Consider the following 27929-nt stretch of genomic DNA (forward strand, 5'->3'; position numbering starts at 1 on the left):
AATATAATCAATGATATAAATAATAATAATAATTATCATCGTAATAATTTGGTATGATCTGATCTGATCTGATCTGGTCTGGTCTGATCTGGTCTGGTATGATCTGATCTGAACTTATTTTTTCTGATCTGATCTGATCTGATCTGATCTAGTCTGGTATGGTCTGATCTGATCTGATTAAATCTGAAATAAGTAATAAGGTCCTGAAATAAGGTGAACTAAACAGGGCCTAAGTATCAAAGAATCAAGGGTTGACCTAGTAATCGAAGGCCCTCCTTATAATAGGGGTTCAATTCTCATCTCTTGAGAAAAAAAAAGCATAAGAATCATACCCGTATACATATCCGTTCCTCCGTTCGGGTATTCACCTCTTGAATTTTGTACAAAACGGGTTTTATTTTCAAAAAAATTAGTAGAACTCAAAATCACGTGTCTAAACTCAGAACCACTGCCCCTCGGATAAACCTCCTCCTTCTTCAACTGCTGTTCTTCCTCTCTCGCTCTGCTACACTCACTCTATCTCTCTCCTTCCCGCGCTCAGGTTTTGATTCTCCACTCTTTCCCTTACATTTTACTGGCATTAATTGTTGTTTATATTCACCATTGAAGCTCAATTTTACTTTATTTCTGCCCAATTTTGTTGATTTATTGAACTTTTCTGGATAATAAGATTATCAATTTATGAATAGAAAATTGCATTTTGATAATTTTTGCAAGTTCTATGTCTTTCTAGGCATGATTTTACTCCGTTATTTATTCTTTTTTATTTTGGGCATTGTTTGTTTATTCCATTACATTTCACATACAAATTCTGGTGTGAAATTGACATTATCAATAATTTGATTGGTTCTTCAGATAATTGAATAGGGAAATAATCAAAGGCATGAAAAATCAATGAGGTTTTCGCAGCGGAGTAATCGAACTCTACGATTTTTGTTGGGGTTTTGAAGCAAGCATTAGTGGGTGGAAATGGTTGTTGATAGAAAATTAGCTAAACAAGCATAGTCAGCTCATGAACAATATAAGATGCCTGTTGTTATGAAACCTTTCTCCCTTTCTAGTCTTTCGTCTACCTACAACCCTGCCGTTCCTTGCGAGGCATTTTTAGGTTCAATTCGATCTTCACTGTGCAAGTTTCAGCTATGTAGTAACCCTAATAGAGTTTTGTTGAGGAAGGTTCTTTTCCCACAATGTTTGGTGCTTTCTGGGAATAACTCAATTCGGAAAGCTACCAAAGTTGCCTTTTGCTATGCTGAGGGTACCTCAGAAGATTTGACAAATACCAAGTCTGAAAATTCTGAAAATGGAAACCTACTTGATACTGAAGAGCTAGGGTTGCTAAACAAGCCTTCCCCGATGCCGGTTAATGGTGCCTCTGATACTAAGCTTGGGAGTGAACCCACGAAACCGGACAAAGATGAGGCATTGGAGCCTTTTTTAAAGTTCTTTAAATCAAGAGATACGGAGGAAGAAATAGGAGAACAAGATGAGACGGGGCATGAAAAGGAAACTGAAAAGGTTGTTCTTGAGTATTATGAGCCAAAGGCTGGTGATTTTGTTGTTGGCGTAGTTGTTTCTGGTAATGAAAATAGGCTAGATGTTAATGTAGGGGCAGATTTGTTGGGCACAATGTTAACCAAGGAGGTGCTTCCATTGTATGACAAAGAGATGGATCATTTGTTATGCGATTTAGATAAGAATGCTGAGGATTTTATGGTCAATGGAATGATGGGGATTGTTCGAAATGAAGAAGCATTAGGCGGGCTACCTGTTTCTGGCAGGCCTATTGTGGATGCTGGAACTGTTTTATTTGCTGAGGTTCTTGGTAGAACGCTTAGTGGCAGACCATTACTTTCAACTCGGCGTTTTTTCAGACGTATTGCTTGGCATCGTGTGAGGCAGGTTCTTTTCTCACTTTTTTTTTTTGTCATTTGAATCATCTGTTTTAATTCATGTCATCTTATGAATTCCTGGTTATTTTACTAGAAATTTTTATTTGTCATGGTGGTTCAACTTTGATGTATCTCTCTGTTTACATTCAAAGGTTTTATCTAGTATGCTTCAGAATTGTAATGATCTAGTATCCATCTGCATATTGTTGAGAATTTTGTGGTTTGATTTGTATCACGAGCTTAACGACTTTATAAAAGTTGATTGTATTTGGATACTGGGCCAGTGATTCTATCGGAGTGGAAGGATCTATGCCAATATGATAATGTTCTAGAATTTGTGATGTCCCTTGACTTTATTGCTTGCAGATTATTGAATATTCATTTGTGTCGTGCAGATAAAACAACTTGGTGAACCTATTAAGGTTAGGATTACAGAGTGGAATACAGGTGGTCTGCTTACAAGAATTGAGGTTAGCCCCGGCTTTCATTGTGCTTCAAAATGCGTGATGTAACGCATATTGACTGCAATCGTATTTCTTTGCAGGGTTTGCGAGCCTTCCTCCCTAAGGTTGAGTTGGTTGACAGAATAAACAGTTTTACTGATTTAAAAGCGAAGGTAGTACAACTCCTTGAAGTTTAGAATCCTAAAATCCCTCAAATTACTTAATGCTTTATAATTTCAGTGGGGTTTTAGGAAGTGTAACAACTTAGTACAACTGGATTGCATTGGTAACACAAAGTTGTTATGATTGGTGATATGTTTTTGAAACCTTAGATGGTAATGATGAATTATGTAGTAATTTTGAATCTTAATGTTTCCCGTGTCTCCCCTTGATTTTTGGGTCAAGATGAGTCGATGCACCCTTTATGTTCAAATTTTTACAGTAGAACTCAAAATTTGGTGTAATTTGAAATTGAGACCATCTATTTTTCAGGTTATTATGTATGGAATACGTTCCCTTGGATCTCTGGACTGCTGCCTTCGATGCTATCTTATCACCTTATGACACTCTTTGTCTGGTTTTCAGTAAACTCATGTCAAATAGCTAAAATATAAAATATTTATAGTCTAAAATCCCATTTATACATTTGGCAACATTTTGGGTTATTGTCTTGCTTGGATAAAAGCTTCAGATGCATATAAGTGATTGTTTTTGGTCAGGCTGAGGAAGGCTTTGAGGGATCAGTAAGGGGGTAGGAAAATGATTTGAATTTCTACTTTGGTAGTCTGGTTCCTAGAATCATTTTCTTTGTGAGAAACTGATGTTGATGGCTCCATTTCGAGCTAAACTCCCTCAAAAGCCGTTGATCACGAGTAGGGTTTAAGTTGATAAGACACCACGTCAATTTTTTGGTATCGAAAATTGCTTGTCGATTGGAGTAATTGTTATGACCTAGCCTAACAGGAAGGAGTTTATATATTGCATAATTAGTTGGTTAAGGGTAGCTTGAGGAGTGATGGTCAGCTGGAAATAAGGGAGAGTATGCAAAGAGAAAGGCATCCAGAATGTTGAAGTGTCATTTTAGCTTTGTTTAACAGTGTGGAGTTAAACAAGCCATTCGAAAGCTTGTACCTGTCAATCAACAGTTCTATTTACATTTTTGCTTCTTCTTTTAATTTCTGTTGTAGTTATGTTAACCTATAACAGTAATATAAGTTTCGGTAATCCCAAGGAGGCAGGCCTTTTTCAGTTTTTGCTCAGGTTTGGGAGTTTTTCACTTCAAAGTGCTTCTTAACTGTCATACAATACTACTACTGTATTTTCCAAATGGTGTTTCCCAACTACTTACGAGGCTTCTAACAGGTTTAAGTTCCAGCTATGGTGGCCAAGTAGTACTAGATGTATGTAGCCTTTAGATTTTCCCCTGCTGCTCCTAACTGGTTATTTTTCTTAGACTCTTTAACACTTTGAAATGCTCCCTTTTTTCTCCCTTTTGTTAATGTTGTCCATAATAATATTTGAAAATTTCATCTTTGGCAAAAGTTTAAAGTTAGGTTTTCGTAATTGGGGAAACTCTATCAAATCTCCTTCATCTGCAATCTTTAATTATCTTCTTAGTATTTTCTCATCTCGCAATTGTAAGTGTCCATTACCTTGTCTGATGGTTGTTAATGAACTATATTATCAATTGCTTGGATTTTTCATTTTCATCTTCATGTCATGTCATGTCACATCATGTCATTTCATGCCCTTGGTTTTTTACTTTTTCTGATACTTCATTTCGTGTATGATGCAGGTAGGGAGTTGGATATATGTACAAATCAGTCGGATAAACAACGAAAATAATGAGTTAATACTCAGTGAGCGAGAAGCTTGGGTAGGTTTCGCATACACTGGCTTTTATGATTGCTGTTTATGCCTGATACGTTTTATGCTTCCCCAATTTGACAGATCAAGAAAGGTCTCTGAGCTTCCTGTTTCATGTGCTAGGAAAAGTTGTATCTCCGAGAGGGAACACTTCTGGAAGGAACTGTTAGGAAAATTTTACCTTATGGCGCCCAAGTGAAGATCGGACAAACAAACAGGAGGTGAGGTTATTGAGGGTTTGTTTCTTATGTTCTACGTTATTATGAATTGTAGCTTCGAAACATCATTTCCTATTGCAAGGACTTTGAAACTTTATTTGGAACATCAGACCAAGAGCTAGAGCTCTAAACATTCTAGCAGTTTTTGCTGAGATAAAAATAGAAGTTGTTATTGGCCTGGCCTACTTTTTCTTTAGTAACTTAGTTTAAGTTGGACATGCTTCAAATTAGGAATATATGGATCATGAATTTTGAGGAGTGTTTCTTTCAACAGCTATAACCATGTTTTAGAAGAGAGAAAAATTTCCGAATATATAACCGTTGTCGTCCCGTTATCGCTTTTGGGTCAATTGGAAACAACCTCTCTGCAATTGTAGAGGCAAGGTTGCGTACGTCCGACCCCCCTTACCCCGCTTCTTGCGGGAGCCTCTTTGAGGCAATGGAGTAATGATAATGATAGAGGGAGAACCGGAGAGGCAGGACAAGGGAGAGGGAGTCACTTTTCAGGCTTACATTTAATCTGAAGATATTTATGCTGTACGCTATAGTTTAAAATGCTTTGTGCAGGTTAATTCAACTAAAATGCTTCGTGCAGGTTAATTGAAAGTAAATTGCATTCTATTGAATTATAAAATGTTGTGAGTTCTACTTGGAAGGATGGATTGAGAAGCGGCTATGTCTGTTATTTGGAATTCCGTTATCATAGATTTTTCTTTCTATTGTACTTCAATAAATTGTGTTCAGAATTCAGGTGTCAGTGTAGGTTCTAGTCGCATATATATTGAGATGATATTTGATTTACATTGAGTAATTTTATTTTAGGTGAATGTTGTTTCTTTAACAGACACCAAAACTGGATTCAACTTGTTATAGATTAACAGTTTACTTTCAGGAATCCTTGATATATTTCCTTGATTAGGTAATGAGGGTTTAAAAAAAGTAAAATAATCTTTTCTTGGTATGATTATAATTCTGATGGGTTTCCTTCCTTGGCCTCATCTGAAAGTTCCATTGAGCATTGTCTTGTAAAAGCTTAAAGAATGGTTTGTCAAGTATTAAAATGTACACTTATTGGCACACCCCTCTAAGTGGCATTGTATTCAATGTGCTGCTCTATAATTGGGTGCTGTTTTCACACACTCTTGTCTCTTGTATTTCAGTGGGCTGCTGCATGCATCCAAGATCAGTGGTGGCAAATTTGGTTCAATTAGTGATTTATTAGCAGTAGGGGAGAAGGTCAAGGTTCTAGTTGTAAAATCTTTGTTTCCAAACAAGATCTCTCTCAGGTGAGCAAGCGATTCCTTGCTGGTTACTCTTAACTTCTACAGCATCACTATTTTGTATATTGCAGATTACAAGTTGCTCCGTATAAATAGTTGATTCAGGAAAAGAATTGAAAATGCAGTTGAATTAGATATTTGGCTGAGTCATGATGGTTAAATTTTAAGGCGATAATTCAGGAGATACTAATGGTGCTTCCCTGATTATAGCAATGGGCAGGAGGGTATACTCCTCCTATCCCTAACTCCAGGTCTAAGTGCATCTTTACTAACCATGCTTAATTCGAGAAAGCAAATTGCATTCTGAACCATTTTAAGTTACTACTTGAACCATTTGGTCAGCAGGAAAATTCCCCAAGTTGCCTTGCCAATATAATTCTGAAAATTGCAGTTTGGATCCGACAGCTGCACATACATTTGCAAGAAACATCTGATATGCTTGATTTATCATCATAAATCAACTGCTATCAAAGAGATTAATAACAGGTTCTTTTTGTTATGTCAACTTATGTTAATAACTTGACCAACAGTTAACTACGTAGTAGTACATTAAGGTTCAAATAATTAGGAAAACTTTTTAATTTGTACTTTCTATAATTTACTTATTGTGAGAAACTACCTTTATAAAATTTATGCAAGGAACTACCTTTTGAGACTCATTATTTTCCTCACAATACTACTAGCTGTAATCCAGGATTTTGACCTTTTTGTTATGGTGTTTAGGCCTTGTATATGACTGGTCTTGTATACAATAGGGTTAGTCACCCCAAATTTCATAAATGCCCCCTCATGGCTCATAAGACATAGCCGTCACTCCTCATGTGAGCATCAGATGCTTCTTTTACCCCCTTTTTCATTCCTACAGTTTTACAACTTTCACTTTAACTCCCATGAGAACCCCTGCTAAACTCCCACTTGTATATCTTCTAGTTCCACAAAATTTGAAGAACCCAAAACCTAGAAACTTCAAGAAACTCATAGTCGCCCTCACATATCCACTTAACCTGAGTTCTTTGGGGATAATTACTTTTATTTTGTTGTGCTTCTTCGTTCCTTACCCAAATGGCTATATCTCTCACTCCAAAGTCCAAACATCAGATTTATCATAATCTATTAATCTTACCTACATTTCATTTGGATTCACATTTATTTCACCCTTCCACTGCTTTTCAAAATTCTCAAAACTTCCTTGTCCTTTAGAAAGCTAGCTAACCATGACAGTTATTAACTTATTATGGCTGTAAGATCCTAGGGTTGAAATTCCCCAGGATTTCTTAAGGGCGTTGTACTTCAAACTTGTCCTATTTTATTTTTGTTATGACTCATTTCATCATGGTGCTAGAGATTTCTCACCTGGTGTTCAAATATCCCCAATACCATGTACAGTTGCTCAGAGAAGCTTTCAGTTTCTAGGAAGGATTTGGTGCTTGATAGTGATTTTAAACTTGGATGACCCTTGTTGCTTTGAAAGGTAAGACAATAACGGCGATGGAATAACTATGATAGACCCTCATTAACCTATTTTCAACAATTTTAAGACCAGGGAATAGAGAAACGGTGGTTGAAATAAAAAATAAAAGAAAAACAAAGAAAAAAAAACAGCAAGTAAAGGGAATTGAACCAACTTTAATCTATTATGGGGAGAGAGGATCAGGGGAAAGGGATAAACTGGTTGAAATAATGACATTGTTTAGGAAGACGCGTAAGATAATCTTACTGAGTTGGAAGGGAATTAGAAGGTACAATGCATTAGGGAAGATAATGAACAAGACTGCGCTAATGATTGGGTATATACCTGGGCCAAATCGATGCATTTTCATTACAGGCCGAGTTTTTTCTTCTTCTTTTGGGTTGCATAAGCAAGCTTAAGAGTCAACCATAAAAGATGCATTTTGACAAATTTTCAAAGTATTTATGTAATTATGTGCATATGGACAATACATAAATTTTGCATTATGTACATTGCACGCGTTTTCCTGGAAAGTTCAAGCTTCTGTGTTTTGTTTTGCAGTATCGCAGACCTGGAAAGCAAGCCTGGCCTCTTGATGTCAGACAAACAGGTGCTTAAAACATCTCCATTATCCCGTTTTTGTCCTTGGCATCCTGCTCTGTAGTAAATAACCGCCGAACATTCATAATATCACTTGTAAATTAATCTATGCATTTACTGTGGCCAGAAAGTATTTGCTGAGGCTGAAGAAATGGCAAGGAAATACAGAAGGAAACTTCCAAGCATTTCCACCACTCGTAAATCTGAACCTCCAACTAGTGACCTATTGTTTGAAGATGAAGCAAGTCTGTATGCAAATTGGAAGTGGTTTATATTCCAAAAAGAAAATGAACCAGATTCTTAATAACACCCCAAAAGGTGTGAACTGAAGTTAAAAGTGTTGAGGTGATGGTTATCATGTTGCTTTCCGGTTCAAAAAGTGTGCTTCCCATGAGGTGGATTTCAAAACGATGAAGGTTAAATCTGAAAAAATCACCTGGTTAGAAGTTACCTTCCCGTTGTTGTACAACCACGGCTGTAAGATTGTTTCCTATTTCTGATTGTCAGCATGAAGTGCAGAAACATCAGCATTTTCTGTTATAATTCAGGAAGAGCAATTGAGAATAGATGTAGTTGGTAAACCAAATTTTGAAAATGTAATTTGATGTCCTTTTTTCTTTTTGTTCATCGTCCAAGCATCTTGCAAAACAAGCACATATGATACATGAATCTCAATCTACACTGACAGTTTATATTTGGTGCATTCAAGAATCTCTCTGGTAACAAACAGGTTTTGTCTAGACCTGATCAAAAGGATGGCGGGGTCGGGCTGGACCGTGACCTAAAAATCAACCTGTTGTGTTGGGCCGGACCGGGTCTTGGGCTGATTTTGGGTGCTTAAAATCCGCTATTTTGGGTTAACGGGCTTTAGGGCTATTTGGTAATTAAAATTTAGCTTTAAGTTGTCCAAAGCCCGTCCTGAAATTTTGCAAAATCTGACCGGATAAAAGGGCCTAAAAATTCTACGAAAAGTATGCTATTTTTCGGGCGGGCTTAAGTGGATCATGTGTTAATGTAATATTCCTGTATAAGGCATTGATTTTTCCGGTGAATGTCAACTATTTTAGTCGATAAGTGTTAAAAACATGAGAGAATGATACCCGAATCTCATCTACTTCCTTTGTGATTCTATGACTCTCTACAAAAAAACAAAAAAACAAAAAAAAAAAAAAAAGTATCCAAGCTCACTAAAGTCTGCATTGTATGTTTTCTGGAAACCTTAACGAAACAGAAGAGAAAGAAAGCAAAAAATGAAGATGACATGGAAAAAGAAGAGCGGGAGCAAGCGGTTAGCGATACCTAATCTCCCTTTCCAAAACGATGAAGACGATCAACAAAATCAATCAGATTCTTCACTCAATTCCAGTTACAATAATAATCCCAACAAAACCCTTGATTCTTCTTCCCTTGCAAATGCTTTCCATGAACAAGGCAACAAGCTTGCTGAGGTTAGTTTCTCCTTTTATTTTTTCTTTATCTTCCAATTAAAGTTCAATTTTTTTGTTATCTGGGTTGTGGAATTTAAAATTTTAGTACAAAAATGAAATTGGACACGCTTTTATTTTGTGTGATTGTTTAAAGTTCCAATATTTTTCTGCATATGTGGGTTTGATTTGTTTGATTAGTTTGAGAATTTTATAGGTTTTTGATTATTTGTTGTATTTTTCCTCAAATGTTAACTATTGTTTGACCTCATTGAGCTTGATTATTAGTTACTTTGTTTATTGGGGTTGATTGGTTTTGGGTCACTTCGCTAGAAGAGTTGAATGAAGTGGTTATTGAATTGAGATAGGAAAAGCACTTTTATGATGGCTGTATTATAGTTTAGAGATACTTAAGTACTGTGTATGATGAAAAATCACAATTCACTGGAGAAATTTGTATTTGCATAGTTCAGATTTTGCTCATATTATTGAGATTATCTCAGAGTTGAGAAACTTCAGAGTGATATTGTGATGTTTGTAGGAAAAAGAGATTGAAAATTTCCATGGATCACAAAATTATGATTGGGGTGTCCAATAAAAAACCCGCCCTGTGTAGGTAAACAAATTTACTGTCTTGATGCTGGTTTTATCATCTTAATTTATGTCTTAAGCTTTTCGGTAGTAACTGTCCTCATTTTTCTTGTGTGCGGTGTACTTAACATGAAGGAATTCACATGTAATAGTATCTTTTTGGTCACTCCTAATGTACCAAACTGCAAACATTGTATGTTTTTTGTGCCGGTATGAGCTTGACAGCTGACTGTTGGACACTCGGATCTTCGTTCTTGGTCTCCAATACTCTTGTAAACCCCATATTTACCATAACATCAGTTAAACCTTTTGATGGAAGAAGTTTCAGGCGTGTCCTTAGTGTATTCGTGTACTTCTAGTTTGTGTAGGGAGTACCATTTTGTTTAGACGAAGTACTTGTTTATTGTTGACTAATGTGTGTTCCACTTCAGTTATTAAGAGTCTCTTAGATTTTCCCTTTGCCAATCTTATACGTATGTTTTATTTACTGTTTTCTATGTGATTTTCTGTGTTCTCATGATGCATTGTTCACTTGTTTTGTTTGTTACTGTGATTTTCTTAGTATGCACAATAATTTTTAGGAAGTACGGACACTAGCTCAGGCAAGAATGGTATAGAAGTCTACTGTTTGAGCTTATTGAAAAATCAGTCTTTTATTTAGCTGTGCTTGCGATCCCTTCTCCATGATACTCTAATGTGATGAACGGACTATTTTGAGCAGAAAACTAATGGTAGAAATTATATTAATTTGCTAGAAAGATGATGAACACAAAATGGGATACAAAAGGTAGTGACTTGAGGCCACCAATCTCTAGGTTTAGTGACTTGAGGTCACCACTCTCCAAAGCCTAAGCTTTACCAAATTCTCAACATGTCCCCCATAACCTAATGTTCACTTATTTATAACTAGTCTACTACACCTACCTATTTTGTCTTCTACCTAATATTACTAACTACCTATTATGCCCTTCCCTTACACTTGATTCATTACATCTAATCCAAGTTCATTGGACCTTTCGCTTTCTCTTCATCTTTCTCTAGTTCATTCCTAGCACAGCTGCACAGGCCTATATATTGGCTGGGTTAGAAGCCACTATTGTCTCTGTAGTCTGTACCATCTTTTGTAGAAGAAAATAGGTTCCTGCGTGGTTGGACATTGAATAGAAAACAACCATTTACAAGTTATTTTCCAAAATTTTGAAGAATATGCATGGGTATCTGAAGTCTGAACTGACCAAAGTTTCATTTGGTTATAGATGTGCGTATTTTTTCTCATACTCCTTTGCGTGAAAGTTAAAGAGGTTTGGAGAGGAAAATAAACTGTAGTGGATTTGCTTAAATGTATCATCAAGATGTTCCTAGCAATTTTGTTTTGTTTTTCGCTAGAAGTCTTCACACTTGTTCTTGGTTCTTGAGGTATTTGTAGCTTGCTAACTTCATCTAGAATACATTCCATATGATACCTCTTGAACTTTTTTGACATCTAAATTACTGAAAAAAGTATGTTTCGTGACAGGAAGGATTTATGAATTTAATACTAGTTTCATTGCTTTTATATCTGCAAGTAGTTCCTCAATGTCAAGCCCAGTGATTTACTCAGTTTGGGGTTTTCACCTGGGGCTCTTGAGGTTTAGTGAAATGCATGTACTTTAGCCAACTTTGGAATTCACAAGGTATTCTGGAGAGGTATTGTTAAGATTCTATTTTCAGACAATTTCTACTAGACATCAACAGTCTGTGTGGTTCTAAGGACTAATTTACCTCTACTTTATGGGTTTACGTTACATGCTTGGAAAAAGGAATTAAAGACATCCAGGAACCAATTCACATCCAATATAGCATCTCTCACTCTCTAATGAGTCTAATCTCTCCTCTTTGTTAAATAATTTGTTGGGAAGTAGTAATCAATAGGGAATTGGTTTTAAATTTAAAGGTTTTACAATGAAATCTACACACACACCAAAAAATCTCATTTTCCTGGCAGGTAATTCCATGTAGCATCTCTCATTTTCAATGTGAATAATTTACTTGACCTCAGGGTGTACCTTGTGAATTCCAAACTTCGTAAGGGTATCTCATGAATTTTGCTAGACCTTAGGAGGTGTTTGTTTAAGGGGATATGGAGGAAGCCTGGAAGGGATAGGGTTAAGGGTAAGGGTGTAGGGGTAAGAAAATCTATTGTTCGTTTAGCGGGGAGGGATGGTGAACCCCCCTTATCCCACTATTTTTATACCTTTGGAAGGGGTGGCATCAGGGGGAGGGATAAGAAAGAGGGTGAAAAGACAAATGTGCCCTTGATGAAAAAGAAGGATGAGAGAATGAAAGAGATAATAGGGGTATTTCTATAATTTGCTATGTATCCACATATTATTTCTAACTAGACAAGGGATAACACTTATCTTTTCCTTATCCCACTCACCATTCCTTATCCTCGTCTCACTCTCTTATCCCTTCTCTCCCTATTCCTCGTACCAAACACCCGGTAGTGGCCCTTGGTGAAAAGCCCCTTTGTAGTATTGACTTTCTTATGTAGATCATTTCTGGAATCTTGTTGGTTTACTGGAAATAACGGGACTCTTTAGTGATGTCATGCAACGAGCTAGTAAAGGTTTGTTTTGGTTCTCATTAACATTTGTACATTTTAATTTATTTTGCATCGAACATCTGGACCTTTCTGCTATCTATATGCTGATGCTTCTGGCTTAGGGTTTATAGCTTATCCATGTATACATTTCTGTTTGTGTTCCTCTTTCTCTGGTGTGTTGTTATTCCAGCATGAATGTTTCTGCAATAGGCATTTTGACTTTGTACTTTGTTGGTGTTGTCTAATGTGCTCTTCATAAAGTGATTTAAAGTTGGAATCTTATGCTTTCTTCTCCATCCTCATTTCAAGGATGGTAAATATCGCGAAGCACTTGGAAAATGGGAGGCTGCTATTACCCTGATGCCAGAAAAGGCTGTTTTACACGAACAGAAGGCTCAAATATTACTTGAAGTTGGAGATTCCTGGGGTGCTTTGAAAGCAGCAACTCGTGCGCCATACTCTCCTTTGTCTGTTTTCTTTTGTGCTTGAGGTGTTAGATTTCGCAAACTGTGTCAAAATGCTTTTTACATGCTTAAATTATCAGTTCTACGCTTACACACTTCCTCATTTAGTCCTTAAAAGGAAACTGTTGTCATTGTTGAGTTGTTGGTATTATCCATTTCTTACTTGATTTTGTATTTTACTTGTGAGTTTCTAGTACATGTGCTATGATATGGCGATAATATTGTTTTTATCATAGGATTTACTAATTTGATTCATCTTGCAGGAGCCACTGAATTGGATCCATCATGGGCTGAGGTAATTGATCTTTTCTCAATCTTCTCACCCCCTAAAACCCTCTCCCCCTCTTCATATTATTAAAAGAAAAAAAGGCCTTTTGTATGTATGAATTTTCTTCTTCTTTACTCGTGTATTTGATGAGTTTTATGACTAGAGTCGGTGGCTCATATAATTGAGGATTCCTAAGCTAGCTTTGGGTGGTCCATCCTTTTCATACCAATTGAAGATTTCAATTATGTTTTCCCTCTTCACGAGTTTTTGGGTCAAGGAAGATGTGTTGATTCCGAAACTTTTTCTTTCATAAAACACTGCTAATAAAATAAGTGAAGTGTCGCGGTAGTTTGAGAGGTGAGATCCCGAAGGGAATTGCATTTGTGAAGACATCTCCCCTTTTTAGGAAGTCTTGATCCTATTGAGGAAAAGAGTTGTTTTTTTTCCCTTCTAATGTTCTTTCCCTATTTTAAGGTAAGCAAATATAAATTACAAAAACTCATATAAGACGGTGTTATGTATAAGACCAACTTTTTAATCAAATAGTTAGTTGCTCAATGTGATCAAATAGTCATATTCTACTATTATTAGTTAATAGTTACTCGTATACTTTTTCATCAAATAATTATAGTTTCTAGTCAAATAGTTATCTTTTTTAGTGCTGACATCAGCGGTCTTACACATATGGCGGTCTCACAAGATACATACATACTCCAATTTTTTATGTTTGTAATGTGCTCTGCATGAATTAACCAAGTCACTACTTTACTACGAGTTTATGCTAGCAAGCAACAGTTAGGTTATATCTTAGTTTAGATGTTGCAGAAAGTCTGTATCCTTCCAGCTTCTGGCTCTAATTACAGGGCATTCTGATAAATGTTTCAAGTTCATATTTCAGGCTTTGACGACCCTTGGTAGAGCACAGCTGAATTACGGGGAGCCTGATAGTGCAATTGAAACTTTCGACAAGGCTTTGGCCATTAAGGTTAGATTCTCTTACATTCAGTATAACAAGTTTGAGACTTTTTTTTTTTTTTTTCTTCCTGTTTTTCCTTTTCTTTTAGGTGGAGGGTGTAAAGTTCATAGAAATATACAGTTATCATTTACGAGTATTAAAATATTTATCCTAACCGAAATATACACTGATGTGGGCAGCCTGAATTAGCCGATGCACAAGAGGATAGACAAACTGCTTTACAGCTTGTGAAGAAGAGAAAGCACCTTCACTTATCAGGCTTAAGCACGGAGAGATCTCGTTATTCAGTTGGTGATAGAGGCGAACCCAACCTCCCCGGTTCAGCTTGATTGCTCTGTAGTATAGCACTATGCTAAGGTACCGTTCTCTTCCCTTGAATTTCACTTATCTTATCTTATCGACTCTGAACTTATCTTATATTATGTTATAATATTATCCCTTATCTGAATTTTTCTTAGCAGACCATGAGGTCATAGGGTCGAGTCACCCCTGTAGCTGAGCTGGCTAACCTGTGATATAGAGCGATATAGAGCAGCTGCTTTTACTCGAGATATTACAGCTTGTACAATTGCAGCAATTAGGCAAATTCTAGTATTTCTAGATGTACATAACCAGTGTTTGAGTATAGTTGTAACTAGTAAGAGACAGATTTAGGGGCACATCTACAGAATTTTCATCTGTTTTAACAACATTAAAACTAAAAGGAAACTTTCTGATGCATGTTGTGTTGCTTTAGGGCTAAACAAAACGTTTGTACTTTTCTTTTTCAAATTCATTCAACCAAACAGTAAAAATTGCACAAAAGCTAATTGTTACGTACATAATTAGGGACAGAGGTAGTACTGAAACATGTAAACTATAGATAATCACACATTCACACGTTACAATATTCCTCATCTGCTGAAAGTTGTATGATGATGACGAGCATGATGATTCGGATGGTGGTGGTGGTGGTGGTGGTGGTGATGGTGGCCGTGATGATGCGGATGGTGGTGGTGGTGATGGTGGCCGTGATGATGCGGGTGGTGGTGGTGGTGGCCGTGATGATGCGAATGGTTAAAACCAATAGTTCTATTTTCCTCGGTACGGGAAGCTACAGAAGATGTTGTGTTATGCTCCGTTGTGGTAGTGCCTGATTTCTCAGGGTAGTAGTAGACTACGGTTTTCTCATCAGGGTCGGGATCACAACCTAAACATACCATTAAACTTCGCATGAAATCAATAATCTTGATCATTGTTGCTCGCTAATTTCAAACACCGATGAATTAATTAGCTTAGCTATGAAGCGGGATGATGTGATTATATTACTGAGATTATTAGGTTAAACTCTAGCCAAAGACCCCTATTTATATACATAAGGTAAAAGGATCGTTACCTATTTCGACTTATATTAGGAGTTTTAATGATATATTGATAGGCTACGGAAAACTAAACACAACACGGCAACGGCCCAACAACAATGTGAAACTTTCACTCTACTTCCTTGTCTTCTTAGGATTAGGATTGTCAAAAACTGACCCGATTCGATAAAAACTAAATTGTCTCGGAAAAGAAAAATTCACATATTCACCAATCCATGTTTGGGCACATTGACCCTAGAATATGTTACGTGCACCTGGATTTAGAGCTGACAAACATGTCGTGTCGGGTCGCATTCGTGTTGAATATAAACAGGTTGAAAAAGTCTCAACACTATCCCGCCACATTTAATAAACGTGTCGTGTCATGTTAACCCGTATAACTAATCGTGTCATAATCTCTTGACACTAACCCGTTTTTTTCGTGTCCGGTTCGTGTCACGACGGGTCAACTAATCATGTCATAATGTCTTGACACTAACCACCCATTTTTTTCGTGTCCGGTTCGTGTCGTGTTGTCATGTTTTTTCAATAAAGTTTGCTTTATTACAAGGTTTGTAGCCGAATACATTAAATTATTGATTGATTTATCTTAATGGGTTTAAGTCGTTTCAGTTTCGTGTTGAGAATCTCAACACTAACCCAACCCATTTAATTAAACGGGTCAAGATGACACGACACGACACGTTTAATTAAATGGGTCGTAAACTTTGATACTAACCCGTTTTTTTCGTGTCCGATTCGTGTTATGTTAACCTGTCGTGTCAGATTTTGCCAGCTCTACCTAGATATGCGGTGCACTTCTCATATTTTCTCCTTACATGTTAGGAGAAAATGTGATAGGGACTACCAATGGACATAATAAAAACCCCTTGGAGTCCACCGTGCACCTAATAATTTTCACAGACCCACACAAAACATATCTGATTCATAAATATCTGAACCAATTGGACTCAAACCGTAACCGATTTGACAACTTACTTCCTACTTTTAAAAAAAATTCTTTTGATGGTGATTGGGGTTTATAGTGGAAATATGAGTGACAAATAAGATTGAGAGATTGTTGCACATGTTTTCATTTGGTTTTAGGATGGTTGAGTTTGTATGTAGTCTAGGTGTCCTAGTGTTAGACCAGGTTGGGCCTTCATGCCTATGCCTATATTTAGTCAATTTAACCTATTTTGTCGTATCAGGTTGTATTTTTTTCAAAAAATTGGGCCCAAGCCTACCCACGGCCCACGACTGTATAATTCAAGAACTTAATTATTTACCAATTATTATCAGAACTAAAGATCATATGTAAATAAAATAAGACAAATCTGAATAATTAGAAAGACACTCCTGCCACAGCCAAGTAGTTGTACCAAAGGTAGAAACTCCTCAAGAATATTCAGTACAACACCTTCATAGTTCATAGTAATTCTCAACAATCTGTGGACTATGGACCATGGTGCACATAGAGCATGATACACCATGTGCACAAAAAGAACACATGTGCATGAACAAAAGAACACGACACTACGACAAAAGAACATGCAACATAATGTTTTACTTTTTTGTTATAAAAATCACAATTTATTAAAAATATAAAAAAATATATGTCCATGTTCTTTTTACGTAACCATATGTTCTTTTAATTATATACTAATGTTCTTAAGGTGCACCATGCTCTATGTGCACCATGCTCCACCTTCTAAATTGCGATTCTCAGAAGCTATATTGCTACTTATGAACTCAAGACTAGGTCTAAACAAGTTAGGAAGCATTATGTAGAATCCATGTACAGAACTCAACACCTTCATAGCTAGGTTTGTTCTCCTTCATACAGAACAATTGAAACAATAACATTAGGAATGCTCAACACTTAGAAATATAGAATCCATGTAGAAATAGAGAACGCATATAGAAATATAGAGTGCAAAAGAAGCATACCTTGTAATTAACTGATTGCATTGACAGTTTGTAGATATGATGTTTGATAGAATTAGATCTTAGCTATAAGAAATAAGAAATAGGTCGACATTGATCCAACATTACACACAAGGACATGAATGTATTTTCAGTTAGTACGTATACATAACTGTGGCCTTAATCTGCTAAACTCTCATTAACCACCATTCACCAAACAGATAAACTGCTTGCTTACCTATGAGAGGCGATTTCCATTTCCTTTTTTCGGCTATCTCAATTCTAAAAATACTTCTTCAGGTACACATCATAGTAACTGAAACATAAAGAATTGAAATTAGTAGTTGTGTATGATGCATTAGATCTTGGGATGAAAAATATTAAAAGAAAACAGGAACCTAACAACTAATCTGACCTAGGACTCTAATGGAACAGCAAAGAAAATAGATTTATATATGAATCTGTGATCCAATGACTCAAATGTTAATTAAGGAACTATCCACTAAGCCACATACATCATCATAATCTATCCCAAAATTTGATGCGCGATTTCTAAATAAAACTCATAAGCAAAGCAAACATCAATAAAGACATGAAGCAGTTGCAAACTAAAACATAACCAAGAATGCAACGACAGAGTCCCGAAGGCAACATCAGCAAAAAAAGAGGCTCCCTCACAGCAGCCTAGTCTAGTGTAGACAGAAAAGACCGAGAACATTTAGAAAGCCATAAAAGACCAACTAACAGTATGAAAGCACCCAACAAACAATCAGTTAGGAGAAGTGCGCGAGGCACAAATCTTTGGGAGATAAGCGTTTGGTGCAAACTTAGGGAAAACCTTTGTTTAATCACTAGGATTTTCTGGTATATCAATATATCATCATCTATCTTTGGTCCAATCTCTCATAAGATTTATACAGTCGGTAAATAGAAATTATTTACTGAACACAAATAAGAAGTTAAAACAAGTTAACAGGAGCAACCGAGCAAGTTTCACCTTCGGAAAGCACAATGGTTATGTATGATTAAGCCAACAAAACTAATGCCTTTGTTTGCCACAAACATAAGAGAACATGCTGGAAAAAATGAGCATGATAGAGAAGTGCAAACTCTGAAAGGGTTCCAATCACCATACCTTGAAACACTATAACAAGGAAGAACACAACAGTTATCACCATTGCAGTTACGCTGCTGCCTGAAGATGACCGCTTGGCATCTTTCATCTTCCTAAAGGCTTTAATCCGTTCAACTCTTGCCCGCTTTCTAGCAGCAGTTCAGACAGCTCCTTCACCAATTTCAGGTCCGATGCAGTCAACAATGGACCGTTAGGAGGACAGGGTGGTTTTGATGCCTTCTTCGACCCCATCTTCTTTCGCTGCTACTTTGGACTCCTCTTCTCTAGAACAGCAACAAAAGTCTCTACAATCTTCTCCTTCTGAACTTTTGTCAATAAGTAAATCAACTCCTTGACCACCAACACTGGAGGCGACACCAACGGAACCACAACATGTCAAACCACTATAACTGCTAGGCGAGTTGATTGCCCTAAATGGAGAAAAAATACAACGGCCAACATGCAAGATCAATGAGCTGAAAACCAAGAGCCATGTAACATATACAGATTTTTCATGTACATATCTCATCATGTGTCATGTGTATGTCCCATGGACTCACTAAAAGAGTGGTAAGACTCTTGTTCTTATTTATAAGGACAATCATTAAATTAAGCAGAATGTTTTCTTGATTTTCTTAGACAGAAGCTTATGTAGCATAGAAGTAAGACTAGATGCTGCAGTAAACACTGGCAAAGGAAAAAAAAAACAGTAGATCATTACGTATTACTTACAAACTTCAAATATTGCTACAAGTTATTCCTATTGAAGGCCTTATAAGTTAATTGAGGATACGATTGCTAAATTGCTACAAGTTATTGAGGAAAACTGCTTATTAAAAAGTTAATTGTCTTGAACTTTTAATTTGATACAATAGGCATTCAGGGCAATTTCCAGAAACTCCAAATTTATGATTTTAGTAGCAAAATCTGCATATACTCCTGCAGTTTCTAGATTACTAGCAAAAGCAGGAAAACAGCACACGCACAAACTGATTGAAGTTCTGAACATACCTATTTTACTGAAAAACCAAAACTAATCAGAACTGAAAAATCAAAAATAGAAAGCCTCAGTGTTAAAATTACAAACTGACAGAACAGCCTCAATGTTGTAATGAAATATCAAAACTGTTTTATTTGGTAAATAACTTAAACTAATCAAAAGCGGAACCAAAATTTGTACAAGCTCAACCAACTAAACACCTAGGCCTTGCAACAAAAGCAAGCCAGAAACAAAAAATCTAAGGCTATTGAGAAGGATTGAGAAAAGGTAAATGTTAGAGAAGCAACCACATGGATGCATGTTGCGTATTTACCAGTTCATATGTTTCTAAAAACACAAAAGCTGTTCACATAGATCCAACTCCAACTAATAAAAACACCGTCCAATGGTTTCACAAGAATAGCAGGAAAGAAAAAGATAGAACAGCAGGCAGCACAAAACTTAAGCAGCAACTTACTGAGCACACTCAGCCAGCATATAGCTAGGATCAACTTTCTTTTCTCATCAAGATACTGCAATAGAATGTAAACATAAGACCAAGACTCGGGAAAGAAAAATGCACGTGTCTTGTAGAAAGTGTCTCATATTACGCAGAAGATTGCAAATGATACTTAACCCAAATAAAAAAAAATCTTAAACAGTCACAAGTAAGAGCAAAACAGATTGAGAAATGAAAAATGACTCCCAATAAGAGCAAAACAGAATTGAACAAACCAGGGGCAACAGCAGAAACAAAAACACTCCAGTGCAAACCAGCATAACCCAACATGATCTCCTATAATGGAATCCAAATCAGAAAAATAAATGTACTCTCCTGCAAGACGGGAAGTACCCGCCACACTAAGGAACGTAGCAACTACAACTACAAATTACAATCATAAAGCAAATTGTTAATTTCTATTTGCAAAATATTTACCCTTGACTTGAATCCTATGACCAACTTATCATTATTCATTACCTCCCCTATTTGGCTCTGGCTCTACCTAATTTTCATAAACCTTTCCTAGTGGCATTAGAGAATACGACGAGACAGTTCCATTTGACTCAAGCTGGGTACAAATCCAACATTTGTAGAACCAGTAGCAATACAAAATTAGTAGACTTCGGATCAAACAAAGTAAAATCAAGTATGACTAATCACACTACAACAATAGTTCTTGCATTAGTACTAATTTCGCAGAAGAAACACACAAACTAACCAAATTCAATCATATTCCGACTAGTTCCTTATACCCTGAAACATTTAAACCAATCTGAAATCCTAATTCCGCTCAAATCCTCCCGAAGATTGATCTCTCAAAACCCTACACATAACTCTACAAGTACAAAAAACCCTAAATTCCGTGAAATCCATAACAAACAAGAAAAACACGCAACACAATTGCAGCAAAATCAACATGCAGTTCAAACGAAATCGACAAAAACATCACAAAATCAGAGATTGAAGCTAAAAAGTTACAGACCTGGAAAATGGCGAGAGCGGTGAACTTTCCGAGGTTGAGCATAAGCAGATGCCATAGGTTCTTCTGGTTCAGATATGCGAGCGTATTTTAGCTCGATTGGATGCTCGCTTCTAAGTGCTTCCAACATTGCAGAGATTTTCTTACTCTGGTTTATCAGATCAAGAGCTGCAGTGCAGAGGAAGAGAGATGGAAAAGCTAGCTCTTCATTTATTTATTTTTTGGATAAAAACTAATTGACACACAATACAAGTATATAATACAACCCTGTTATATAAGTCTGAGTAAGACAAAGCCAAAGTAGTCAGTACTTCATAAATCCCTGAATATGAAATGGTACTAAAATACAGAATCCGGTTTCAGCGTAGAACCACCTCTTTATACAGCATTATCACAAGAAAATGAGACTAAAGACAAATAATTTTTTGGTGTCAGAGTCAATAAACACAATGTGAAGAGCAATGCTAGACTTTACCAAGGGATGTGTCAAACAAACCCTATCTCAGTTTAATTTATTCATTTCTGCTTGTTTTATAGATTTCCTGGCTTTAAGACTGGACAATTCGAGCAAATCATGACCTTACCAGTAGGCTAGCAAACACCAACTCAACATAACTAGATTAACAGTTCTTTGACTATTGGATTATGATGAACTCAACATAAATTAAGAAATACAAAACACATACGAAAAGTTGGACTAAAAAGTCATCAACCCCACTCCACAGATACTTGAATGCCGTAGACGCTTCCTCTAATTGACTGAGGTAAAGACTTCGGCTTAGGCTTTTGAGGCTCTTTGGGCTCGAATGATACTTTACCCCTTAACTTCTCAACACATTTTCCATCGACAAAAACGCGCAAGTCTACTTTTACAATCAAGAAAACATCTGAAGGCACGGCAACCACATCTTTTGAAAGTGCTATTAAATCACCACCACGCAGACTCACACGCTTTGACTTGTGTTTTTCAAACAACACACTTTGATAAATCTTGTCGTGACGGGTGAAATATCTATACTTTGTATACCTAGTATAAATCCTCCCACAAACTTGCCTATCTTCTTCAAGGTCATCATCAGGAGAAACAAAACTTACCTTCAGTTTGGCTTGAATCGCTTTGTAAAACATTGAATAATGCACAGCTGCATATCCATCCGTACCTCCAATAAGCGAACAAATCCGTCTATCATGCCAACCATAAGCCGAAGAAGTACTCCATGACAAGGACCCCCTGCTTATTTCACGTCCTATATTATCCTTAAGTTCAACAATCATTCCGAATGTTTCACCCCAAAAGCAACGACTAAGTTGTACCAAAGGTAGAGGTACGTTGCCACGAGAGTCAACCAAAGCGGGATTCGTCTCACTTCTTTTAAACATATCATAAGCGTCCTCCATTTCATCAAAAGCATCAATTATTCCGTGTAGTAACAAAGGACCTTCATCGCCATATGTATGAACTGAGATGCGAAAAATCTCAACAAGTGGTAGAAAGGTAAAAAAAACCTAAGGTAAAGGAGTAATCCTGTAGAATCAAGTGTTAATTTGCATTAATCAAACAATCTATAGAAGATGATCAATAAAATCCAAGAAGAAAATATTTGGAGGTAAGTCATAATAATTATACAAGACGTAAATAGATGACACTTTATTTAAAAGATCACATCACGTTTAATAGTATCACAATCATATTACAGTTATGATCACATGATTACAAAAAGACACTGTATGTGTATGTATGAAATCATACAGGAAACTAAAGCAATCTAGGTTACTTTGCTACCATAATTGGAAGGTTACGTGTATAAATAAAAATTATGCAAAGTATACAATGAGCTAAAACAATCTAGGACCTTCTACTTTAATCAAAATGTCTCTTGAAAAACTTACCTAAATGCAATCATCTACTGTAGAAACTCCACATATAAACAACGAGCTAATATAAGTATATACATTTATACTGTGCAGAAAAACTATTTCTTGTATGATAAATGTTCCTCTATTGATTTGTGACTAGTAAAAACTAATGGAATTCCTACACAAGTAATTTTCAGTTCATTCATACTATTTACTACATGGGAAAACTCGATTTTCCAGAACACCATTAAGGAATGCTCTTTCATTTTTACAATAAATGAATAAAATATGGGGTTAATTCAACAGATAACCCTACAGTTTTGGAGAAAAATACAATGAAGTAAAAGCACCTTACCTCTCGTCCAACATTGGATGTCCAATAGGAAGGAGCAATGACATGTTTGCACTGTCCCCAAACCAACTCTCTTCGCCATCTGAAGGTGCACCTTCACTTTCTTCCCTGGAAGCTTCTTCAACATCAGAATTAAAGTCACATTCTGACAAAATACCATCCTTCAGAAAATAAAATGGATGTCTCCAAGTTACAACCACTTTCATACACCATTATCCCACCATAACTTCCTTCTCAAATGGCATGAGTGTGCTATCACGTACCTTGAATTTCAAAGCATCACTCAAACTCTCACATTTGCTACCGTTAATCTCCAAATTAGCTTCAAGATCAAGCGAAGAAGAATAAGATGGCACGGCCAACCAAGAGGTCCAACACAATACAGGAAGGGAAGTAAGCATTGAGGGTTCAACATGAAACTCATCACATAGTGTGCGTGAAACAAACGTATCTCTGAGCTTACACGTAGCAGATATCGTACCACCCAATACATCACCTAGCTCTTCGCTTCCAACACTGTCATTTTTAGCAACCGTGATATCCACAGAAGCTAATACCGCATACTAAAATATTGTGTAGGTCACAGAGGCGAGTCCATGGCCGTTAGAATTGCATTCTAATTGTTGTTCTGTGTCGTACTTGACCTCACCACTAAAATCCAAAGAAAAATACTCCTTAATGATAACAACATCTCGTTTCCTGTCTTTGAGACAAATTTCAACGGAGAAAAACTTTGGTAACAAAAGAGGGCGGCTGTGTTGGGATCCTCGGAGAATAACTGATTTGTGGTACAATAAATTGACAGTCTTTGCATCACTACAATCTTGGTTGAAGAGATAGTACTCATAGTCATTATCGTCAACGAGTTTAATGTGACCATAAAGTTCTATACATGGATCATCGTCATCGTAGAATTCTTTGAATTTGTCCTTATATATGCTCACAAAGGATAGCTCAAATACAGGAGTTCCTGAAATGTGGTATCGTTCACGGTACCCTGATGCCGATGCCTTTAGCATCTCAAGGAATTCTGTATCCCATGGAGTGGGATTTGGTTTTTTCTCAAACTCCTCCGCTAAACGAGCAATATCTGGGTTCGCATATGTTATTTCGCTCATATTTATTTAAGCCTAAAAAAAACAATACAAGACAACCAATTAACATTTGAAAAGAAAAAATGAACTGTGGTTTTGTTTTGTAGCTACTAATTAACACTAAATATTTGTAAATCAAATTGTTAGAATATATGATAATATTCTGTTAATTGTAAATCGATTGTAAATTACAGAATAGTCAGATAATCGTGATTGCTGTGCATAATTTATATCAATTTGCAATTAACATAATATATTATCATATATTCTAACACAAATCACACACCTAATAGATATAGCAACCTGATTAAAAGCCCAGATTTTTCATCAGCATAACAATAGCATCTTTAATTATATACGGGAGACCAAAATAAATCGACATCGTTCATAAATCAAATTGAAAAGGATGATACGAATTTCAAGTAGAATTACGAAGTTTACCTAAACTAATTAGAGATATTGAAAAGGATAATACGAATTTCAAGTAGAATTACGAAGTTTACCCAACATAAAATCAACAGAAAAATCCAAAAAAAAATCGATACTAACAAACAAGATCATAGTATCATACCAAATAGCAGCAGCAGAGAAAGAGATATTGTTGGCCTACCAGGGGCTGTGATACAACAGTAAGATGGAGGAGAGTGGTTAGGGTTCTGAGAGGAGGAAGCAGGAGATATAGTTTGAGGATTGACAAAATTAAACAGGACAAAATTTTATTCCCAAATTCTTATATGAGACTGTCCTCACCATCAACTGATGGTGAGACCAGTTCACACTTGCGAATTTAGGTATGTTACTTCTATAGTTTAGACATGTTACCTTTTTTTATAATTTTAGAGGAGGTACTTTTTTTAGTTTAGGTATGTTACTTCTATAGTTTATACATGTTACTTTTTTTTATACGAAGTAGTTTTAGGGGAGATACCTTCTTAGTTTAGGTATGTTACTTCTATAGTTTAGACATGTTACTTTTTTTTTTATATATATAATATTAGAGGAAGTACTTTTTTTAGTTTAGGTATGTTACTTCTATAGTTTATACATGTTACTTTTTTTATACGGAGTAGTTTTAGGGGAGATACCTTCTTAGTTTAGGTATGTTACTTCTATAGTTTAGAAATGTTACTTCGTTTTTTAATAATTTTAGAGGAGGTATTTTTTTTAGTTTAGGTATGTTACTTCTATAGTTTAGACATGTTACTTTTTTTTTTATAATTTTAGATGAGGTACTTTTTTAGTTTAGGAATGTTACTTCTATAGTTTAGACATGTTACTTTTTTTTATACGGAATAGTTTTAGGGGAGGTACATTTTTAGTTTAGGTATGTTACTTCTATAGTTTAGACATATTACTTTTTTTTATATATATAATTTTAGAGGAGGTACTTTTTTAGTTTAGGTATGTTACTTATATAGTTTAGGTCTGTTACTTTTTTTTATATAGTTTTAGAGGGAGTACGCTATTGGTTTCGTGCTCGTCACACCATCAAGTTGATGGTGTGACTGGTCTCACCGGAGACGCGCTGAACTTTATTCAAGTTATCATAACTTCTAAATACCAAACTGCCCTAATTTTTTAATAAAATAGTTTACTTATGCACTAGAAATATTTTAGGCAATCAAAATATTTTCTATAGTTAATTAAGGTAAGTTAGGGAAAATTCTCATTGCTAGTCCTCTATTTAGGAAATTCGTATATGGCATTCTATTCTTGATTTTCTTATACCATGGCCTTAATTAATGAGCCTTTTTAAGGAACTTTTGTGCTAAATTAGATTAGTTTTGGTTAATTATACTGACCATGGTTAATTAAACATGAATTATTTTCCTTTAACCCGAAATCAAAAATCAACTGTCTACTTAGAAGATCAAAAATATTCACGAATATGAACACGAAATGCTCGAGTGGTGTAATTAAACTGCGTATTATATATGAATAACATACACGAAATGCTTGACTGATGTAATTAAATTGCATATTAATTAAAATGCTTGATTGATGTAATTAAAATGCTTTTAGATAGCTACTGTAAAGATTCCATTAAAGGGTAAGATTTTGATTTTTTGCAGTATTTAAACAGAGGATTGAGATTTGAAGTTAGTTCAATATAAATCCTAATCCAATTAACACGAGCCTCTGGGTTATTACCAAGCTATCATAAACTCTCTCCAAATACATGGATACTTAGGTCCCAATAAAAAAAATAAAACTAAAAAACCTACTCATCGAACTAACTAAAATTAGCACCACAATCAAACAAATAATAAAACTCAATCAGTTTCCCACATCAAATTAATGCATAATTACATAATTAAGGGGGAATTTCTTCACATCAGTCTCACTTAGCTCAAAAAAAGGGAAATTAAAGTGAAAGCAACAGTATTCATTGAAAAAAGATGTACCCAGTTAAATTTTGCAAAATATATAAACAAAAAAAAAAATTCAAACTCAATTGCGTACAATTCAACTAGGGCGTGTAAAGAGAGGGGGATAGGTGAGTATACCAGGTGTTCTTGGTAAATTCGTCCTTGTGAAAAATTCTACCAATTTCTCCTTGAGCACACTAATGTACTTATGTACTTGAAGATGAATAGCCATAAACTGGATGGAATTGAAGAGGAAATTAGCGAAATTGTATTTAGAAATCACTTAATTTGAGAGTGGGAAGGAGAGAAGTACACCTAGATTGAAGAAATACAGTTTGTAGGTTGCTGGATAAGAAGATGAGGAAGAGGGTGTTACGTCGCCGGAGAGGATGATGGAGCGCGCCGGAACTAGCAGGTCGCTGGACCAGATGGTGGAGCGCCGAAAGTACCAGACATTTTCGAGGGTTTCTTTGATGCGGAGAAGTCTCTGGATGAATGAAATTTTTGGAGTTATGAGTAGACCTGTCAAAAATCGATCCGATCCGAAAACCGACCCGAACCCCACCCGAAAATACTGGGTCCTGAATAAGATTTTGTGACCCGTGACCCAATTTTATCCGAACCCGAGCAACCCGAAAAGTAATGGGTCAAAACCCGACCGAACCCGTTTTGGACCCGACCGATTGAAAATCATTGTATTTATACTAAAAAAATGAGATTATGAGAAAATTTAAGCATAATAAGCACATTGTTTTTACTATTGTTGTGTGTAATATGATTTTATTTATACTTATACGTCATTTTATAGTTGAATTTGACTAAATATAAACTTGTGTAGGAAAATTTGTTAATTTCTGCTAATACTTTGTATATATATCACCTAAATTAATGAAAATATAATGCGCGTTTTAAAATCTCTCAACCCGTTGGGTCGACCCGAACCCGAAAGTTCTGGGTCTTGAACAAGCATTTGTAAACCCGAACCCGAAAATGACCGACCCGATTCAACCCGAACCCGAAAATAATTTTTTACAACTCGACCCGACCGACCCGTTTGACAGGTCTAGTTATGAGTTATGACTAAAGTTTTTTTTTTTTTAACCCAAGCCGACGAAAATTATATTAATATGTCACAAAAATGTACAAGGAAAAAACCTTGCTACGCAAGGGCAAAACTAACAAAGCTCCAAGAGCTAACATACATATCCATAAAACCCCCATCGAACCCAAAAACTTGCCAAAAAGGGACTAAAGTTTTCTTTTCCTAATTTTCCATCAATGTTTACCAACGAAAAGTCGTTCACAACAAAACTTATCGTTGGTATTCATTTTAATTATTTTTCATAACAATAGTGTTGTTG

The 27929-nt window shown here is 36.0% G+C and overlaps 3 protein-coding genes and 1 pseudogene across 14 annotated transcripts; 2 read left to right on the forward strand and 2 right to left on the reverse strand.

The window, feature by feature from the left end:
• The first annotated feature begins 388 nt into the window (after window positions 1–388).
• Window positions 389–8376, forward strand: LOC110782018 (protein PIGMENT DEFECTIVE 338, chloroplastic). The gene is made up of 9 exons (XM_021986069.2): window positions 389–541; window positions 856–1902; window positions 2288–2362; window positions 2437–2508; window positions 4131–4211; window positions 4325–4422; window positions 5580–5705; window positions 7711–7759; window positions 7877–8376. Exons 2-9 carry the CDS (start codon window positions 1027–1029, stop codon window positions 8051–8053), a joined length of 1554 nt encoding a protein of 517 aa, XP_021841761.1. The 5' UTR covers window positions 389–541; window positions 856–1026; the 3' UTR covers window positions 8054–8376.
• Window positions 8377–8880: 504 nt separating this feature from the next.
• LOC110782017 (uncharacterized) lies at window positions 8881–14776 on the forward strand. Its single transcript, XM_021986067.2, has 6 exons — window positions 8881–9197; window positions 12658–12796; window positions 13076–13107; window positions 13979–14065; window positions 14236–14413; window positions 14518–14776. The coding sequence occupies exons 1-5, from the start codon at window positions 9000–9002 to the stop codon at window positions 14383–14385; spliced, it is 606 nt and encodes a 201-aa protein (XP_021841759.1). The 5' UTR covers window positions 8881–8999; the 3' UTR covers window positions 14386–14413; window positions 14518–14776.
• Window positions 14777–17325: 2549 nt separating this feature from the next.
• Window positions 17326–19948, reverse strand: LOC130468104 (uncharacterized; annotated as a pseudogene).
• Window positions 19549–27080, reverse strand: LOC110782016 (uncharacterized). 12 transcript variants are annotated; one of them, XM_056837807.1, is made up of 5 exons: window positions 26707–27080; window positions 24771–24815; window positions 23109–24195; window positions 21992–22421; window positions 19549–21064 (listed from the first exon to the last, which is right to left on the reverse strand). In XM_056837807.1, the coding sequence occupies exons 1-3, from the start codon at window positions 26798–26800 to the stop codon at window positions 23669–23671; spliced, it is 666 nt and encodes a 221-aa protein (XP_056693785.1). In that variant the 5' UTR covers window positions 26801–27080; the 3' UTR covers window positions 19549–21064; window positions 21992–22421; window positions 23109–23668. The 12 variants fall into 12 exon arrangements, 9 of the variants coding, with proteins under 9 accessions (XP_056693785.1, XP_056693788.1, XP_056693789.1 ...); XM_056837806.1 differs by lacking the exon at window positions 19549–21064 and having other exon boundaries at window positions 21178–22421; window positions 26707–26803; window positions 26884–27080; XM_056837810.1 differs by lacking the exons at window positions 21992–22421; window positions 23109–24195; window positions 24771–24815 and having other exon boundaries at window positions 19549–19948; window positions 20901–21064; window positions 26707–26803; window positions 26884–27080.
• Between the last annotated feature and the right edge of the window lie 849 nt (window positions 27081–27929).

Source organism: Spinacia oleracea, chromosome 2, assembly GCF_020520425.1.
Source record: "Spinacia oleracea cultivar Varoflay chromosome 2, BTI_SOV_V1, whole genome shotgun sequence".
Lineage (NCBI taxonomy): Eukaryota > Viridiplantae > Streptophyta > Magnoliopsida > Caryophyllales > Amaranthaceae > Spinacia > Spinacia oleracea.

Coding starts and splice junctions, on each gene's coding strand:
- LOC110782017 (XM_021986067.2), top strand. CDS start 9,000: ATGAAGATGACATGGAAAAAGAAGAGCGGGAGCAAGCGGTTAGCGATA. Junction 13,108..13,978: donor TGGATCCATCATGGGCTGAG/GTAATTGATCTT, acceptor TTCATATTTCAG/GCTTTGACGACCCTTGGTAG. Junction 14,066..14,235: donor ACAAGGCTTTGGCCATTAAG/GTTAGATTCTCT, acceptor TGATGTGGGCAG/CCTGAATTAGCCGATGCACA.
- LOC110782018 (XM_021986069.2), top strand. CDS start 1,027: ATGCCTGTTGTTATGAAACCTTTCTCCCTTTCTAGTCTTTCGTCTACC. Junction 2,509..4,130: donor TTACTGATTTAAAAGCGAAG/GTAGTACAACTC, acceptor TGTATGATGCAG/GTAGGGAGTTGGATATATGT. Junction 4,212..4,324: donor TCAGTGAGCGAGAAGCTTGG/GTAGGTTTCGCA, acceptor TTCATGTGCTAG/GAAAAGTTGTATCTCCGAGA.
- LOC110782016 (XM_056837804.1), bottom strand. CDS start 22,294: ATGGAGGACGCTTATGATATGTTTAAAAGAAGTGAGACGAATCCCGCT.